The 14029-nt window shown below is 37.7% G+C and overlaps 1 protein-coding gene across 1 annotated transcript in view; it reads right to left on the bottom strand.

Annotated features, from left to right (window-relative positions):
* Nucleotides 1–988: 988 nt before the first annotated feature.
* The window catches only part of LOC132397974 (insulin receptor substrate 2-B-like), a 46915-nt gene continuing 33874 nt past the window's right edge, over nt 989–14029 (bottom strand). The window contains exon 2 of the mRNA XM_059976830.1: nt 989–3497. Coding sequence (XP_059832813.1) covers nt 3493–3497 — 5 coding nt within the window. The 3' untranslated portion in view covers nt 989–3492. The remainder of the gene's footprint in view (nt 3498–14029) is intronic.

Raw genomic sequence — 14029 nt, forward strand, 5'->3', positions numbered from 1 at the left:
TGAGAAAAAGATCAATATTAGGAAATTAAAGCTGAAAATACACCCCAACTTGGTTTAAGTCACTGCTGCCTGACCTGGCCCAGTCATTCCAGCATTTTATTTTTTTTTTAAATTTTGGCTTAGATCACTTTGTCTTGCCAGTTTCAATTAAATTAAGTTAAATTTTAGAAAAACTGTAGGGGGAGAGAGTAAGGGACGGAGAGTATAGACAGCTGAGAATACACCAATGCATATAATAAAGACATCATTCATTCCAGAAGCTGCCTCTCTCCAACTTTAAAACTTGCTTACTTTTAACTAAAGGTTACAATAGCTACTGCAAAAGAAAGTGCAGATGATACTTGATATACATTTTTAACCACTCTTCCAAACAGAACATTCTACATCTAATGCAAAAGGAGAGCTCATGAATGGGGTGGGGTGGGGAGAGGGGACCCATGATTTATACTGCATTTGTAAATCCAGCTCAAATTTGACTCTCTGATGCACCCAATTTACTTTAATTGTTATTTAGATGGATCTCATTATGAATTATTTAATGCATTCTGAAACATTGTCCAATACAGTGAATCTCAGATGATTAATCACTTGAGTTAATATATAGGAAGCTAAATCCCTTGTTTTCCAATTCAGCACAAAATTGTAATAAGGGAAGAAATTAATTGGATGAATTCCTACAGATTGGCAAAGGATTAACTAACTTATATTATGCCTATCATTCAAAACCTTACCCAAAAATTTTTAAAATTAAAACTCTCTCATCTTCATATACTTTTCTCAGGTCAAAGGGTCAAGTAAACTGGTATAAACATGTTCTGTGCACAACAGCGAGTACACAAAGGAGACTAAACAATTTCACAGTTCTAGTGGAAACCAGGCACCAGTGGTTTCCAGACACTCAAAACTTCCCAGTTCAGCTAGATGGGTAATATACAATAGAAGAATAAAACAAAAAAAAAATGAAGAGCATGATTGACTCTGTTGCCAACCACCCATTCTCCTGTCCATATGTTGTGTGGTAAATTAAAAATATACCTAATAATAAAAAAATTCAATGCAATCACCTTCAACAGGACAAACACAATGCTTTAGTGTTTATTCAGACTTATCCATCAGTGAAAAACCATGGGTATGAAATTGTTCTTTGATGAAACATATCAAATAGGAGCTACTGATTTAATGTGAACTAAGTAACATTTACAATGGGCAAAAGATATTTAGTGTCTTTTTAGCACTAGCAACCAAAGACAAAGTTATACACCTTCGTATTCTGACGGCTTAGATTAGTTGGATTTAATAAAGACCTTCTGTTTTGTTTTTCAGAAACAACATTAGAAAATTGATGATTTTTAAAGTACAATCTAAGAATTTATGAAAGACAGATAGACCAATTGAACTGAATACTAAATCCTGTAGTTTGGAGCAATTTGTGCAGTGAGAATATCACTGATTACTTAGACCACTGTTAAAAGCAGCCAGCATTCATCACATCTTCTACTAGATTAACACTGTTGAAGGGTAGTACTACAGTCCATAAACTGTTGGTACCATAAATAATAAACACCATCTCAATTGTTCAGGAAAATATAAAATAGGAGAAAATCTGCAGTAAACTTTAGTGAACCACTCAATAAATTCCATGAATCTGATAATAAATGTTACAACAATCAGGGTTGCATCCAGTACCTTTGAATCCCCATGTTAAGGTGTGGCACATTTGTATTGTCCATAACTCTTATGACTAATGTTACAGGGTAGACTGAAGTTCCTTTTCAATTATGCCCTTTATTGAAAGTACTGCTTATGTGATTTCATAAACAGTACTTCTGACTACAATGAAGTTTGGGTAGTCTTATTTGGAACCAAAATTAACCCCTCTAACCCAGAATAAATATAGTCCATCACATACCAGTAATTAAAGCTACATTCTTTAACACAAAATACAAACATTTTTAAAACCTTTTCACGTTTTTCTGTTCAATATAAAATAGGGGGAAAAACCTCAACTTAAGCTGTCCAAAACTGTACCCACAGGAAAACAAATGCTCCTTGCTATGGTTTGGACAAAAAATATTGTTGGGAGGCAGAGACAAAAATCACACTCACTAGCCAAATTAAACTCAAACTGTACAGCAAGTAGATTAAATCAAGGGACAGAAAAGAAAATCACTATTGATGACTATATTTGGCATCATTCCCTCTGCAGTTGTGTAGAAGAGGATGTGGAGATATGTGTTATTACAAAGGCAGTGTCACAAAAATTTTAACAAACCCAGAGAACAGCAAGGAGGAAAAGTGTAAATGTCAATGTCTACTTTTTAAAATCATGCACCATGATAAGCCTTTAGGGAGAATGCAATCTGCACATTCCTGAATGGTTAATTCTGTCAGAGATACTGACAGTGGATTTTCATTTGCATTGACATAATGCATATGCAGATCAAAAGCCAGCAACAACACTATAGATTTAAAAAGTGAAATAAAGCAGCTTTTAAACAGGAAAAGTGTCTTAGCAAAGTCGAGGCATAAATGACATTGTGAACATATCAAATACCTGATAAAATAAACTTTTCAATGGGTTTACAAATATTTTCCTTGTTTGACCTGACAAGAGTAGATAGCTTGCCCACAGAAGTCTGAACTTTGTGTCAACCTATACTACATTCACGAGGTTTAATAATTTGGCCTACTTGGCTCAAGGCCACAGAAGATTTCCAACATGACTGCCTTTAAACAGCACAAGTTAAAAAAGAAGAAAGCAATGAACTATATACAGCTGGTCTGAGAAGCTGAGGGATCTGCTGAACTACACTTTCTTGATTTTCCAAAGGTGTGAAACTTAAACAAGTGATCTATAAAACTTGTTAGTCCTTTGTAAGAAGTATTTTTCCCAAAATTGCTACCCTTTCAAAATAACATATCTGGGTGCATAGTAAAACAGAACAATCTTAAATATCCCCACAGAACATGCATTATGTTCCACAAATGATTGTAATATTTCTTACAAATCATTTTGTTTTCTTAACTCCACGCGGCACTATCGAAGAAAGCCCATTAGTGCCTGAACTGGGGAACATCAATAAAAAGATTTTTTAACATATTTGTGAAATGTTTTGCAAAAATGGTGAACATTTAACTACTTTGTTAACATTCAAATGGATTTAAAAAGTTTCAGTAAATAGGTTCACATTAGCTATGGCTCTTTTTTTTCTTTTTTGCTGAGCTGAAACTTGTAGGAAGAGTGTCTTTTTGTTGAAGGAAGTACCAAAAAGGCAGAAATTTGTTGTCCTTGTCCTGTTGAGATTCATGTGTTGACATTTCCCAACCTTGTTCATGGGAAAATAGCAGATGTGTGTATTCTTGCAAAGTTTGACTGCTTCAGACAGTACCAGTTCCATCTAGTAGGTTGTACAATTGCATGGTAAGTACCATGGGAAAAGGTACATTCAATCCTTTCCTCTGTTGACATGGATTTTAATCATGTTGGTGTAATTAATCTGTAGGAGACAAAAAAATAAATTGGTTAAAATCTGAATGCTACAAATACAAAATGCAGCGAACCATTAAAGTGTGTCGTTCAAGATTTCACTCATTGTAAACATCAAGTTCAGAACTAGTACAACATTCAATAAGACTATATGAAACTCCATTCTGCTGATCAACAAGCTTCTGTACATTTTGCTGCAAAAGTACTATTTCTTTTTCTAGGAACAATTCCTATCAGTAAATTTCCTGTGCGATAATAAAGTCATCATGGAGAGCACAATAGTGAATCTAACCTCATTTGCACATGCTTCAATGGGTTTTATTTAGTGACTTCGATATAATCTGGTATTCTATAACAGTCTGTAATAAATGGAGTTTTAGGAACTCTCTTCCAGAAATTTGATGCTCCAATTCTTTTCAGTTGACAGTGACATGTGTTCTAAGTTTGTAAGTAACAGAAATATCCTACTACTTTAAACATTCATACAAGTCTGGATGATACTATCAGAATCAGGGTAGTAAAAAGGTGAATAGTAATTTTCTCCTCCATGTACCATGGATTATAAAAGCCATTCACAGTATTACAGAGTATAAATACTGCAAAGGGTTAGAACCCAAAAGCTGTTTTCTTAATCCCACATGGAAATATGACAATAGTTATTTTTGAAAACTGGGGCGACAAGCACTCTATTTTGTGAATAGCTTACAGAAAGAATTACTGAAAACATTCATTTTACCAATTCATTTTTAACCACAGCATCTACAACTGCCCAATTTCCCACTCTTGCATCATTCACTTTACAGCCCCCAAGTTTTAAATGTAGTTCTTGGTGAAGCTGGACAAATATTAGGTCAATTTCAACATGAATGTACAATATTCCTTAACCCTTCCCTGACGTCCCTGAACTCTTCCATCATCCACGTAGCAGTCTTCAGATCTTTCTGCAAACACCATCTTTCTCATTAAATCTACTCATCTACCTTCCATAACACTAACTTCCTATTCATTCCTGAGCTACACTGTCAATCCAAGAAATTACAGGCCGGTAAGTTTGACGTCGGTAGTAGGTAAATTATTGGAAGGAATACTAAGAGATAGGATCTACAAGTATTTAGATAGACAGGGACTTATTAAGGTGAGTCAACACTGATTTGTGCATGGTAGGTCATGTTTAATAAATCTATTAGAGTTTTTTGAGGAGGTTACAAGGAAAGTGGATGAAGGGAAGGCAGTGGATGTTGCCTACATGGACTTCAGTAAGGCCTTTGACAAGGTCCCGCATGGGAGGTTAATTAGGAAGATTCAGTTGGATGGTGAGGTAGTAAACTGGATTAGACATTGGCTCAATGGAAGAAGCCAGAGTGTGGTAGTCGAGGATTGCTTCTCTGAGTGGAGGCCTGTGACTAGTGGTGTGCCATAGGGATCAGTGCTGTGTCCATTGTTATTTGTCATCTATATCATTGATCTGGTTGATAATGTGATAAAATGGTAGGGCACTGAGAAGTGCAGTAGAACAGAGGGATCTAGGAATACAGATGCAAAGTTCCCTAAAAGTGGCATCACAGGTAGGTAGGGTAGTAAAGAAAGCTTTTGGTACATTGGCCTTTATAAATCAAAGTACTGAGTATGAGAGTTGGAATGTTATGGTGAGGTTGTATAATGCATTGGGTGAGGCTGAATTTGGAGTATTGTGTGCAGTTTTGGTCAACGAATTACAAGAAGGGTATTAATAAGAGTGAAGAAAAGGTTTACAAGGATTTTGTCGGGACTTGAGAAACTGAGCTACAGAGAAAGGATGAATAGGTTAGGATTTTATTCCCTAGAGCGTAGAAGAATGAGGGGAGACTTGATAGAGTTATATAAAATTATGATGGGTATAGATAGAGTGAATGTAAGTAAGCTTTTTCCACTGAGTCTAGGGGAGGAAAAAAAAGAGGACATGGGTTAATGGTGAAGGGGAAAAAGTTTAAAGGGAACATGGGGGCGGGGGCTTCTTCACACAGAGAGCGGTGGGAGTGTGGAATGAGCTGCCAGATGAAGTTGTAAATGCGGGCTCACTTTTAACATTTAAGAAAAACTTGAACAGGTACATGGATGAGAGGTATGTGGAGGGATATGGGCCAAGTGCAGGTCAGTGGGACTAGGCAGAAAAATAGTTTGGCACAGCCAAGAAGGGCCAAAAGGCCTGTTTCTGTGCTGTAATGTTCTATGGTTAATCCAGATCCCCTTTTCTCCAATGAAGACAGCATATTTTCAAATAAAAATCAAATAAAACTGCAGATGCTTGAAATCCAAAATAAAAACAGAAAATGTTGGAGATACTCCGGTAGCTTCTGTACAAAAATAACATTTCTTCAGAACTGGGAAAGAGATTAGAAGAGATGACTTTAAATTACAGAGAAGGTGATAAAGGAAAGGAAAAAGGGGAATATTTGGAATGGAGCAAGACTGGGTCAAATGAATTAATGATGCAGCACGACGATGATTATACAGTTGGCCCTCCTTATCCGCGAGGGATTGGTTCCGGGACCCCTCGCGGATGCCAAAAAACACAGATGCTCAAGTCCCTTATTCAACCCGTCTCAATGCGGTGGACCTTAGGATTCAGCGGAACCCCAGACCTTATTTAACATGTCTTAGTGCTGTGACCCGGCGGCGGAGCACTGAATCTGCAGTGCTTCTGTTCACGAAAATAATCACGATCACGATTGAAAATAAAGTGGAAATAATAAAGCAATCAGAAAGAGGTGAAATGCCATGGGTCATTGGAAAAGCGTTAGGCTACAGTCGGTCAACTATCAGAACAATTTTAAAGGATAAAGTGAGAAAGGCCCTGCCCCGATGAAAGTTACAATTATTACTAAGCAACGCAGTGGTTTAATTATTGGGTTTTGGTTTTTGATCCTCCATATCAACCAGGCACAGAAGGAGAGCGCACTCGGAAGTGGTCTGTCACTGGATCGAACTCAGGAACTTCTCGAGCCCAGCGCTGAAACATATGTTCATAAGTGTTTTATATGCATTGAAAGGTAAAATATATACTATATACTAAGACAAACAATTGACTAACAGTCGCTAAATAATATCGGATGTACCTGTTCCGACTTACATAATAAGAGAACTTCTGATTTTTTTCAATCCCAATCCATGGTAACCTACGCACATCCTCCCGTTTACTTTAAATCATCTCTAGATTACTTATAATACCTAATACAATGTAAATGCTATGTAAAATAGTTATACTGCATTGTTTAGGGAACAATGACAAGAAAAAAAAGTCTGTACATGCTCGAACAAGTGCTGGAAGAGCACTTCCGGGTTTTATCGATTCGCAGTTGGTTGAATTCATGTATGCAAAACTCACGGATAAGGAGGGCCGACTGTACTTTGTTCTGTGTTTTGGGATGTATTTATCATCATCATGTGCCATGTCATATGACGTGGGTGAACATGGTCTTGACCTTGATTGTTCTTGACAATTTTTTTTCTGCAGAAGTGGTTTGCCATTGCCTTATTCTGGGCAGTGTCTTTACAAGACGGGTGACCCCAGCCATTATCAATACAGTCGGTCCACCTTATCCACGGGTTCAGCATGCATGGATTCAACCAACCGCAGATCGGGAAAACCCGGAGGTTTTCTCTCCAGCACTCATTGTTTGAGCATGTACAGACTTTTTTTCTTGTCATTATTCCCTAAACAATACAGTATAACAGCTATTTACATAGTATTTACTTTGTATCAGGCATTATAAATAATCTGGAGATGATTTGAAAGTACAGGCAGTCCCGGGGTTATGAATAAGTTCTGTTCCTGAGTCCGCCTTTAAGTCGGATTTGAAGTTGGAACAGGTACATCCGGTATTATTTAGCGTCAGTTAGTCAAACGTTTGTCTTAGTATATAGTATATATTTTACCTTTCAATGCATATAAAACACTTAAGAAACATATGTATTCCAATAATTACACCGCTGTGTTGCTTAGTAATAATTGTAGCTTTCACTGGGGCAGGGCCTTTTACATGCTCCATTATTCTCACTTAATCTTTTAAAATTGTTCCGATCATTGACCTAACACTTTTCCAATGACCGATGGCATTTCACTTCTTTCCGGTTGCTTTATTATTTCCACTTTATTTTCAATCGTGATTGTTTTCCATCAATGGAACAGAAACACTGTGGATTCAGCAGCAGCTGTGAGCGGCAGGTCCCAAGCTCCGCCAGGTCCTGAAGTCCACCACACTGAGACTGGTTAAATAAGGTCCGGTGCTCCACTAGGTCCTAAAGTCCACTGCACTGAGACAGGTTATATAAGGGACTTGATCATCTGCGTTCTTTGGTATTCGTGGGGGTCCCAGAACCAATCCCCCGCAGATAAGGAGGGCCAACTGTACACTTCAGAGATTGTCTGCCTGGCATCAGCAGTTGCATAGCCAGGATTTGTGATATGCTCCAGCTGCTCATACGACCATCCACCACTTGCTCCCATGGCTACACGTGACCCTAGTCGGCTGGCTAAGCAGGTGCTACAGCTTCCCCAAGGGTGACCTGCAGGCTAGTGGATGGAAGAAGCACTTTACACCTCTTTTGGTAGAGAAGCATCTCCACCCTGCCACTCAATGGGATGTATGAATGCAGAGAATAGAACTGAGCCAATGTCACAGATGGAGTACACTGGGCAGAAATGGTCAGTGATCATAGACAGAAAGCGAGTAATCTGTCCTTCCTGGAAACAGCATAGCCACTTGGAAAATGTAGTGCTGTTCCTGTTTCTGTTCCTTTTTCATTTAATACACCTCAGTACAAGCAGGACGCAGCACATCCTATCCTTACCAAATACTGCTCTCCCTTGTCCCTGCCAGCCAACACGCATCTTATTCAACACCAAAGCTGTTCACCCTTACTCATGATAACTCTGGTTGCCTCCATATTCACTCAAGTTTCTGATAGACAATCCATCCATGGCCACAGCCTCAAGTGTCAAAATTCTCTTAAAACTTCATTTATTTGATCTCTTAAGTAGTTTTCATTCAGTTTTGTCTTTGGATATTGAGCTCTGAAAATTGGTTCCCTAATACCATCTCTTCCCTTTCAAATCCTTCTTTTTCATTATTCTTTGACTAAGCTTTGATCTTGATTTCTAACAACCTTCTTAGTATTCCCCAGGAAGAACAATGACTAAAAGAATGAATGATAAATCCTGTTAAGAAAACCATTTTAGTGAAACTATTCAGAGAAGTGGTTAAGGGGCTGTATGTCACCAGAAGTCAATCCTTTATCTTTGAATGATGTTGCTGGAGACAACATGAATAGATTTTGAGAAGCCAAAGACAGACAAAAGAGGGGGCTGCAGCTGCAAAGACTCCAAATAGCCAATTCAGGAAATATTTTGGTGATTTTCTTAAAAATTATAGCTTAGAGATTTATCATGTCACAACCATTTTGAATGTTATTTTTATTTTACTATTAAGGGAATAGTATGTGCTGTGGAAGTAGTTAAAACAAAACCCCTAGTCACAAGCTACTTCTATCAACAACTATCATCCATTCTTACTACATTAGCAATTTATACTTGGTATTATCTTGCCTTGTTATATACATCATCCAACACGCTTTATTTAGTATTAATGGAATGCCTCCTGATTACATTATCTATACCACCCACTCAAAATGTGACAAATCTAGAGCTTGGAACCAAAACATTCTGCAATTTTTTTTTAAAATTGTCAGATTAAATAATAATCTGAATGACATTCAATATTTCTTCCTCCAGGATTATGTTCAAGCACTCCAATTCCATTCTCCAATTAGATTTGTATTCTTTTCCAAGATTTATTTAAAATCTTGCAGCTCAGAGTCTTTTTAATTATAGTTCATTCACAGGATGTGGGTTGTTAGCAAAGTCAACATTTACTGTCCACCCAGTTATGTTTTGAGAATTGCTCTTAATTTCTGCGTTAGAAATCAAATTCACATCATTTTATGCAATTTTCCACAGTTTAATTATTTTTACATTAGCATTTAATTATTTTTCTGTCACAACCTCATACGTTAGTTAGGTTTCATCTTCTAACACAGGCATGCTACTTTCTTAATGTGATTTGGATAGCAAGTCCTAACCACAATTTCATTATTTTCGTACATTATCAGAGGTTTATCAGCTTTTTCCCAGCTTTTCTTTGCTGATAAACTCCTTGGGAATTCCAGTTTACAAATCCCCATCAGGGAAGTACTATTTCCACTCACTTGAACTGCAAGAACCTAAATCTAAGCAATTTTTTTTATGATTTCAGTTTATTTAGAAATGCTTTATATTGTTTTTACATTTGGGTATTTTTTATACATTTTTTAAAAAATATACTTCAGTTTATATGTTGAAGAGACATTCGTTTATATATGCCCAAGAGACATTCTGAAGCATTCATTTTTTTAGTACCTCAGACTGCCATCCAACCCATGAAGTACAACTTATCTACCAATCAAAGTTTCACATAAAATGTGAGCATTACAAAATGGGGGCAAGAGCAGACAGCCACAAAATCTGACTTCAGTGGCACAGGTTTAGCAAAAAATTCTAAGCAGAATTATCAGTGACTGTGTGTTTGCATTTAATATAGAACCCTGATCTATGTTATCTAACCATCTAAGTTATGGTTTCTTAGTACCAGATATAATAAGATTGTTTTTTCAAAACACAAACAACTAACATTTATTTGGTTAGGACTAACATATGTCACAATCAGAGCATTAGTAAAAGAGAGAAATACCAGTTTAGATACTTAAATGCAGTATTAAGAATTGATTGTAATCTCAAATTCCACTGCATCAGTAGGTTAACCACACACATCAACTCTGTTCGTTTATCATTTGGAGTGGGTTTTATGCATCACTTTAAAAATATACTATAGAAGTTCTCTAAATCTTAGGTTTATACAAATAACATCACCTATACTTTACATTAAATATAATTTGGTTTATGATTAGAGAGCAAACAACATTGTTTAAACATAATAAATTCACATTCTGGCATGTTGTTACTGAAATGACTGATTTACACTTATGAACAGTAAAACAGAGCAATTTACAGCTAGACAGGAAAATTGACTAAATAATAGCACATGGTAATGCTCACAACCAGGAAGCTACTCAGAAAATTCAAGTAATAAATGTCTCTTTAAAAAAAATCGTTCTGCGATTTTTAAATTTCACTACGCAGAGATTCACATTTGCTGAACGAATTTCAGTTACTGCACTAACTCAAATTTGGGAAATACTTCTTTATTGCCCAAGCTGTTTTTGTAATATAGGTAGTCCCAGAGTTACGAACGTCCAACTTACGGACAACTCGTACTTACAAACCCAGAAAGGAGAACGCCATCCGCCATTTTAAGTCGTTGCCGTTGACATTGTGTTGAGTGCTTAACTTTGTATTTGGCTTAAAATATTCTTAGTAAGATCCACCCAGACCTTGCACCCCCATCCCACGTTCCTGTCGGCTGGTTGCGAGCGCCAGGCTAGAGAACAGAGGTTCCCGAGTTCGACTTAGTGACAGACCGCTCCTGTGCTGGGTTGATGTCGATCCAGTGACTCCCGTACCATCCGTGCCAGGTTGATGTTGAGCACACAACTTGACCTCGTAAAAGCAACACTGCCTCCTCCAGTTTAAATTACCACGCGGAATATTGTGGAGGATCAAATACCCAAACCCAGCACAGCCCCCACTTGTCCCATTTAACCTGTCTCACTGCAGTGGATTTTTGGATCCGGGGAATTCACTGCGGTGGTCCTTAGGACCCAGCGGACCTCAGGAGCCGGCGCACCTCAGGACCCACTACCCATAGTGTTTCTGTTCCATTGACGAGAAGCGATTGCGATTGAAAATAAAGTGGAAATAATAAAGCATTTGGAAAGATATGAAACGCTCTCGGTCATTGGAAAAGCATTAGGCTACAGTCGGTCAATGATCGGAACAATTTTAAAAGATAAAGTGAGAACAATGGAGATAAGTGAAAGGCCCTGCCCAATGAAAGCTACAATTATTATTAAGCAACACAGTGGTTTAATTATTGGAATACATACGTTTCTTAAGTGTTTTATATGCATTGAAAGGTAAAATATATACTAAGACAAACTGACACTAAATAATACCAGATGTACTTGTCCGACTTACGTACAAATCCGACTTAAAGCCTGTACATTGTATTTTTTTAATATATTTAACATTGTATTAGTTATTTCGCCCCCAAATTTACAAATATTATTGTAAAACCATAAACAATGTTTACCAACAGATACTGGTGATATCTAAAATTGCACCCAGGTTGAGTACAAGGAAATAGCACTCTGTTTGTACAGCCACAATTACCCATGCACAGTACCAGTACTCTTGAAATGCAAGATCAGGAAATCAATAGTTCAATGCAGCAATGTTGAAACTGTTGCAATGTAGGAAACACAGCTTCCTAGCATGAAGGAGGCAAGAATAAAGAACTAACTGACCAGACAGTACTTTATTTACGGAGACAGAGCAATAAACATTGGGTCAGGATACTGATGGGCATCAGACCTTTTGAAAAACATGAAAAGAAACCTTTACAAAAACAACTAGATTTGTACAATTCTCTTTGGCAAAGCATCCATGGCTCTCATTGGAATACCAACCAATATATTAAAATAGATTTATACCGCTAACCATGAAGGAAAGCCACCAGCTATACTTCATGAGGATAATAAGGAGATTTGGCTTATCACCATGTGCAAATTTCTATAGGTATATTGTAGATAGCATTCTTACTAGCTGCAAAACAGCTTGATATGGAGGATATCAAGGGCTGTAGGCTCAACCAGCTCAATCACGGGCACAACCCTCTCAACCACTGAGGACATTTTCAAGAGGTAACCCCTCATGAAGGCAGCATCCATCATTAAGGACCCTGAACATCTAGAGCATTTCCTTCATTTATTACTACCATCAAGGAGGAGATACAGAATCCTGAAAAGTGATACTCAACAATTCAGAAACAGCTTCTGCACATCCACAATAAAATTTCTGAACAATCCATGAACCCATCAACACCAACTCATTATTTGCACCATTTATTCTGAAATTCATTGTAATTTAGTCCTTATATTGTACTACTGCAAATCAAAATTCTCATCACATAAGGCAATAACAAATCAGATTCTGAAACACAACTGGTCCAGCCACACATAAAGTGGTTACAAGAATGTGACAGAGCTGGGTAACATGTGACAAGTGACTTTACTGCCTGAATTCCAAAATGCCTGCAATGCACAAGCAGGTACATGATAAAATAACTTCCATTCATCTGAATGAGTAGAGTTCCAACAATTCTAAAGAGATTTCTTAGTATCCAACAATTCTAAAGAGGCTTCTTAATAGAGCTTTGACCAGTGGCCAATATGGACCTCAGAAGTTTTGAGAAGATAGGACTTCAATCAGGTTCACTGCCTGAGGATAAAAGGCAGGAGTGGTTTGTGGCAGTGTAGTGGAGCTTTGAACTGCGGCCAATTGGTGTAATTAGTAAGAGCAAATTAAAGGAAGGCAAGGGCAAGCACAGTGGCCATCGTCTGAGTGGTGGTCAGACGAAGGCTTTAGCACCTTGAGGCTCAGCAAAGAGAGGCTTGATTCAGAGAAAGCAAATGAAAAAAAAAGGTACAAGATTTTCCCTTCTCTTCTTTATAGCTGTTCAGCTAGGTAGAGATGACAGGCAGGATAGTACAATGCTCCTCTTGTACAGGATGGGAAGGCAGGGAGACATGAAGTAAGCCTGGCCACTACAACAGTGAGAAGTGCAACCAGCTGCAGCTTCTACCAAATCATGTTAAGGAATTGGAGCTGGAACTGAATGAACACCAGATCATTCAAGAGAATGAAGAGGTGATAGATAGGACACAGAAAACTGGGTGACTGTGAGGAATGGGAAAGGGGTTAAGGAGCTAGCACAAAGTACCCCATAGCCATCCCCCTCAACAATAGAAACAGTGGCATGCAAAAGTTTGGGCACCCCTGGCCAAAATTTCTGTTACTGTGAATAGTTAAGTGAGTAGAAGATGAAATGATCTCCAAAAGTCAAAGTTAAAGATGAAACATACTTTTCAACATTTTAAGCAAGATTAGTGTATTATTTTTGTTTTGTATAATTTTAGAGTGGAAAAAAAAAGGAAAGGAGCACCATGCAAAAGCTTGGGCACCCCAAGAAATTTGAGCTCTCAGGTAACGTTTATCAAGGTCTCAGGCCTTAATTTGCTTGTTAGGGCTATGGCTTGTTCACAGTCATCATTAGGAAAGGCCAGGTGATGCAAATTTCAAAGCTTTATAGATACCCTGACTCCTCAAACCTTGTCCCAGTAATTATCAGCCATGGGCTCCTCTAAACAGCTGCCTAGCCCTCTGAAAACTAAAATAAATGATGCCCACAAAGTAGAATGCTATAAGAAGACAGCAAAGCGTTTTCAGGTAGCCGTTTCCTCAGTTCGTAATGTAATTAAGAAATGGCAGTTAACAAGAACAGTGGAGGCCAA

Source organism: Hypanus sabinus, chromosome 8 (assembly GCF_030144855.1).
Source record: "Hypanus sabinus isolate sHypSab1 chromosome 8, sHypSab1.hap1, whole genome shotgun sequence".
Lineage (NCBI taxonomy): Eukaryota > Metazoa > Chordata > Chondrichthyes > Myliobatiformes > Dasyatidae > Hypanus > Hypanus sabinus.